The following is a 6,643-nucleotide window of genomic DNA, read 5'->3' on the forward strand; positions in this document are numbered from 1 at the left end:
TTTTCTGCCCTCATCTCTGATACTTTCTTTTAAACTTCCTTTCTTGACTTGTATAACCTACCAATACCCATCCACTCAGTTAAGCTGATGTCTTCTGTTGCAGAGAGTCTAACCCCGTCAAATAGGAACACGCAGAGATTGATGGATAAAGAAATTATGATAATCATTCCTGTGCCACACAGTAGCATTATAAAGCCATTTAATCAATATATGAAACAAGGACAAAAACAATAGGATGTCCATTTGCTGTCTCTGTCTTTTGTAATGTTGCATTTTGCAAAAGCTGGAACATGTTCCAGTCCCATTCCACTTTACCTCCTTGTTTGCAAGGTTACATTCTAGGGAATGACCCAGTCATCAGTGTTACAAGGAAGGGGTGGGACAGCAGTGAAGTGATTAACCGAATGAGGGCTTATGTGTGGGATGTGGCAATGCTGTACCTACTTAAGGTGGCATGAGCCCCTCTAAGCCATCATAACAACTTGCACGAGGCCAGAGCTGCTCTGCTGAGCTCTCAAGAGATCAGTCTGATGTGAAGATATAGCTGCATGTCTTTATTATGCTATTATGTAAAAAGAAAACAGCTCCTGAGAGGAAAAATAAACAGATATGTCCTACTATAAATACTTTTTTTATATGAGACTATGCCCAAATGCTAATGTATAAATTTTTTGGTGTATTTCTGAAATTTTAATTATTTCATTGACCTGACTACTATTTTCTCTTATTTATTTATTTATTTATTTATTTATTTATTTATTATTTATCTATTTATTTGTTTATTTGTTTATTTATTTTTTGTAGCAATGAAGTTGGAGCAGAAGCTGGAAACACAGGCTGCGCTGAAGTTTTCTGGAATGCTGGTGCTAATCACTTGCTAGATTGGATGTTTGATTTTTTTCAGTATGAGTGTTCCCTTTGTCAACTGCAGTGCAGAAACAGAAGGAAAAAAAAAAAGTATCCTGCAGGCATATAACATCGCAGTACTCTACTAACACCCAGTGTAGGAAAGATTTATCTACAGCTTCTCGCACCACTGTTAGAGCCTGTAATGCCTTCTATTAAGCTGACAGCAATACTAACATGTCCCTAAATTTAGCAGCCGAATAAAGAAGAATGATGGGTAAATAGAAGAATGATTGTGACTATTTTTCAACACCAGTTTTATTTAATGCATACATTATTACCGAATCAGGTTTTAGTTCCCCTTTGATGTATTTATTTTTTTACATGTAAAGAAAATGAACAACTTTAAAAAAATGAGCCCCCTGCCTGCTTTCAGGGATGCTAATATTCAGGGGTCCACTCGAACATGAGAAAGTTGGTGTTTCACATAACTCACACAGTTTTCTTGTTCAGTTTGGGTTCTATACTACCAGGACTTTACTAGGGGGTAGCCCAGTGATATTGAACATAGTGGTGTTGGGATGTTTTTCACATCTTGTTGTCACATGATTCTTGTGAAGGCTACTTCAGAGTCAGTTCATACTTATAATCTTATGAGCAATAAAGACAACAGAGCAAATCCACACTGTGATCATAATCCTTAGAGCCCACCCTCCACCCAATACTCACCCTATTGGCCATGTTCTATTTCTTTCATCTCAAGTAGTCTGTCCTAGCCTTGTCTACAGGGTTTCCTTTTTATAGCCTTCTGTCCAGCTGGGAAGCCTAGGGTAATACACACTAATCAGGAAACCATGGCAATTCTACACAGTGAGCTCCTGATAGCAGGTGAGCCTTGGTAATGGCTCCTTTACTTACTTCTTGCACATAATCCTCGCTCCCTTGGAGCTAGCTCTGATTGAGCCACATCTTTCTCAGACCACTGCTTCATCACCCCATTATCCTGCCCAAAGCAAAGCAGGGAAAGTGGTCTACAGAAGAGCAACTGGTTTTTCTCATTCTCCACATGTCATTTTTGGAATAATGTATTGTCAGTCATCGATTGGCACCTGGAAGTATAAAGCTCTCCTATCTTCTCCATTAGTGTGTGAGGAGCAGCAGGCAGAGCCTCATTAAAGCTCCTGCTCATCTCTGTCCCCCAGACAAAAACTATTTCTCTATCAACCTGCTAAATTGTGTGAAGCATCACTTTAGATTATTAGTTATCACATGCCAGGCCTCATACCAAGTCCTTCCTGTGAATTTAATCTAACCCTCACAATGAGCTTGGAAGGTAGGTAATGGTATTACTTATATTTATGTTTGTGAAAACAGATTCCAAAAGATTAAATCGAGCTAGTAAGTGGTAGAGGCAGAATTCAAATCTAGATACTCTGACTCAAAGACCAGCCATTTATTGAACCATTCATTCATTTCATTCATTCATTCATTCACTCATTTTTTGACCTTGGGTATGAAAAGTTGAGTTAATCACACTCCCCAGTTCATGGCAGACCGCCATTATAAGTTTGGGTAAGTCCTTCTATGTATAAGTTGATTAGATGATTGATTATCTTTTATAACAATATCTGTCTTTCCTTCCCATGCTCTGGGCACACATTCCTATGTGTTTAATGCATATTCTCTACTTACATGTTTTGAAGATGTGCATTATTTTTGTCTGCATATATATGACATGTAAAGGATATTGGTCCTTTTTCACCCAGCACTATGGTTTTTAAGTCTTTCAAAAAAGATTTATTTATTTTAGACAGAGAGTGAGGAGGGGGAGGGGCAGAGGAGAGGGAGAGAACCTGAAGCAGACTTCTCGCTGAGTGTGGAGCTCGACTTGGGGCTCAATCCCATGACCCTGGGATCCTGACTTGAGCCAAAATCAAGAGTCAGATGCTTAACCTACTGAGCCACCCAGGGACCCGGGTTTTTAAGTTCTATTCATAATGTTCTGTAGGTGTCAAATGGATTATTTCTTTATAGCTACATGGTATGCTTTCATCAATATCACCTTCGCACCTATCCATTGGTGGCCTTTCAGGTTGTTTTCTTATAACAGGTATAGTCGTGATGCACAACCTTACCTATGCTCCCTTATTGATCTTTGTGAGAATTTCTGTGGAGAGTATATACCCAGGATTTGAATTGTTTACTCATGAGTACATGTAGTTAATTTGACTAAATCCTTTCAGAACACTGCTCTTTTGAGTGGATATACCCATTTTTTATTCTCACCAGGAACACATTAGGGCTCTTATATCCCTGGGTTCTTCTCTACGTTTGAAGGTCTGAACTTTGAAACAGGCCCTACCATCATTAAAGGCAACTTCTAAGATGGGAGTTTTCTTTGAAATGGTGTCCTATTCATCTTAACTTTCACAATTCTCAGAGACGTTTATACTCCAACTCAATGCACTTGTCAGAGATTGGCTTCATTTCATTGATGAAAAACTTGAACCACATAAGTAATTTGACTGAGGTCACCAAGGTAGTGAATGATAAACCAAGAACAGAGTCTTCTGATTTTCCTACTGTGTTGTTTCTACCAAAACAAGCTGCATCTGAACATGATGGTCTAACTCATTGATTCAGTTTCTTAGCAAAAATCAGTCTTAAGAGCATGGGTTCAGGAAGGGTAAATGTTAGTTGTGGGGAGAACATGGATGAACATTGGATTCTTTTTAGTTTGGTTGGTACTGCAATGAGCAGCTGGAGCTCATTCACATGAGGAGTTCAAGAGTACAAGGTTGAACACATCTCACAGTTAATTCAGCTTGAGGAAAGGAAACAGGTAGTTCTTCGAAAGTTTGACCATTAACCTTTACAAAGCTATGACATCTTTCTTTATAGAACTTTTTTTTTTAACTTTTCATTGTGCAAACCTAATAGGACTTATTATTTTCTTGTGATATTTCAGTTTGGAACAAATAGAAAGTCTATTGAATATTGTTCCTTATGGTCTCTGAAGTTATGTATAAGAAAGAAGAATTAAAGCTTAAGTAATTTGGGAACATTTTCAGAATTTTATTTATTGGACAAACAGAAAATTATGCAGTTAGGACTGAGAATAAAAATCCTTCTTTAACTGGAGGGCCATCAATTTTCATGTTTGAAAGAATCTTTATCTCCAGGAAATTAAATCAACTGTGTGAGAGGATAACTTCATTTGTAAGAAGAAGAGATTGTTTTGCTTACAGCAAGTCTAGAGTCCTTGGAATAACTGAATAATAATTATGAAATATTACTGAATTTTTAAAAATATATTTATTTATTTGAAAAAGAGAGCACAAGCAGTGATGGGGGCAAAAGGAGAGAGGCAGAAGGGCAGAGAGAAGGAGACTCTCCACTGAGCAGGGAGTTTGATGCAGAGTTCAATTCCAGGATTCTGGGATCATGGCCTTAACCAAAGGCAGACACTTAACTGACTGAGACACCCAGGCACCCCATGAATGTATTTAAAATATATATTACATGTTGGAGGCTTTCTATGTTTTTGTGGTATGTTGTAAAATTAAACATTATTTTCCCCCTCACATTTTAGAATGTTATTCTCAATTTATTTGACCAGAAATCCATTTTTCTTCTTTATACTTTATTTTATACTTTAATGAATACACCTTAATTTCTTATAAACATTTTCTAATGGATTTATTTGGAATTGTTCAGTATTACTTAAACTGTATTTAAGTATTACTTAAGTAACAGTATTAAGTAACAGTATTACTTAAAAGTCCAGATTTTCCTAAGGGGGAGAAAACTTAAATATGTATTTTTTCCTCCAAGTTTCCAGTCCTACCACTAAGCACAGATTTTACTTGCAGAAAAAGAGCTGAATCTCTTAACAGAAATGTATTGAACTGCTACAATAATTTTTGTTGAAGGACGGACCCTAACCTGGGATAAATAGGAGTTTTAGAGTATGGCATTTTAGTGTTTCTAAAAATAAAAGTTGAAAATTATAGTTCCAGTTGGTTTTATATTTTCCTCAGGAAGGAAAAGGCAAAAAAAAAAAATAACTTCATCATGTTGATAAAACAATGAAAAAGCATGTGAAATAAGTTATTTGAAAGTTACATTTACCTCCAGCAGCCAATATTTGTAGTATTAGAGTGCATTTTAAATTGATAATATTTAATTGCTTTTAATGTCTTAAGCTTGCCTAGAGAAGAATTCATCTTTGACAAAGACACACATATATAATTATTCTTAACATTATATTTATTGCAAATGTGGATGTTGAGTTGCCGTGCTCATGTAGGAAGGAAAACGGAACAGTAGGTAAAACAGTAGGTAAACAGTAGGTAAAAACTTCACAGATAAACCAGCTGTGACTTCTTGGGTACCTATCAGTCTACCTTTATAAGGCTCAGCTTTTTCATCTGTAAAATATGTGCCAGACTACATTTTTCTTCTCTTGGTTTTCTTCCAACTAAAATAATTATGTGAATTTATTATACAGTTTTAGGAAATTCAACTCTACACTCTGAAATTGAGGAACAGAATAATTTGGGAAACATGGCATATTTCAGCTCCCTGGGTCTCTGACAGTCCTAGTTGTATCTTCCAGAGTTACCATGACCGTTTGTATCAGAATGAATGAGGGTAGTTTTTTAAAAAGTCATTTTCTATTCCTTTTCCATACCTACTGAATTAGAATATGTGGAGTGGGGCCCAGAAATCTGTTTTTTTAAAGAAAATCTATGTGTTACTACTATGCAGGTGAACTTTGGATAATTGTAGATTCTTAGATCAGTATAATAGGTAAGAAGGAAGAATAGAGGATGTTCTCTATGGCTAAGATAAGCATGTTATAAAATTGTTTGCTTTACTGGTGGTAGGAGAGAAAAAGAGAGAACCTATATTAAGTGTTTTTTTTTTACATCAATTGAATAAGAGTGAATAATATTATAATTTAACTGAATATAGTTATGCTAAGTACATGATAGATCTAAGAAATGATCTAGAACTGGCAATATACTACTGAATTTTGCAGAAGAGAAAAGGATTTACCATTATTTTGGTTATAAATATTAACAATTTAGAACGGATCCTAAGTCAAATATACAGGATGGGAAATTGGAATGATTAAAGGAATAGTTTACATTCTTTATTTTTCTTCCACATGCCAATTGAGACTAAGGAATGAAGGAATTAGCATCTGTTATGGGCCCCTGCAAAGCTCAAGACCAGAGATAGACTCATATATATACTTTACCTCATTTTAATTTAATCATTCCCAAAGTCATACAAGGTGAACATTGTTGCCTCAGTAATACTGAGAAGTAAGCTGAAGCTAAGAGAGATTAAATCTTAAGGCTAGAGAGGATGTAGCAGGATTGGACTTGAATTTTGGTCTTTTTTTGTTCCAAATTTCTTTATATTGTATAAGTGTTTTTCCATTTTTCTCCTGCTACATGCCAGAGAATGCTCCCTTAGAAAACACATCCTCTTCTTTAAGGGCACATCACGAGGAGCTGCTGAATAGAGATCACAACAGGTGGGAAACCTCTCCACCAGCTTGGGCTGCAAATAGTTTCGAGGCTTTTATTTTTGAGATTGATAGCTCATGTCTGCACTTGTCTTATGTGTACGAAATCTGAATGCCCATGTCTTGACATTGTGCTCTGGTTCCCTTTGCCCAAAGACTTCTTCATGCATGATGAACCCCCTTTGGGAACCTAGCTTCCACTTAGCTCAGCCAGTCTTGATGGTCAAGCAATTCTTCAATGAACAAAATCTGCCTGGA

General features: G+C 36.3%; 1 protein-coding gene across 8 annotated transcripts in view; it reads left to right on the forward strand.

Moving 5' to 3' along the window:
- The window catches only part of MLIP (muscular LMNA interacting protein), a 252,774-nt gene extending 251,647 nt beyond the window's left edge, over positions 1 to 1,127 (forward strand). For all 8 annotated transcript variants that reach the window (XM_055330897.1, XM_055330901.1, XM_055330902.1 and 5 more), the window contains one exon: positions 805 to 1,127. In XM_055330897.1, coding sequence (XP_055186872.1) covers positions 805 to 810 — 6 coding nt within the window. In that variant the 3' untranslated portion in view covers positions 811 to 1,127. The remainder of the gene's footprint in view (positions 1 to 804) is intronic.
- Positions 1,128 to 6,643: the final 5,516 nt, after the last annotated feature.

This window comes from Nyctereutes procyonoides, unplaced genomic scaffold (assembly GCF_905146905.1).
Source record: "Nyctereutes procyonoides isolate TBG_1078 unplaced genomic scaffold, NYPRO_anot_genome, whole genome shotgun sequence".
In the NCBI taxonomy this organism is placed as follows: domain Eukaryota; kingdom Metazoa; phylum Chordata; class Mammalia; order Carnivora; family Canidae; genus Nyctereutes; species Nyctereutes procyonoides.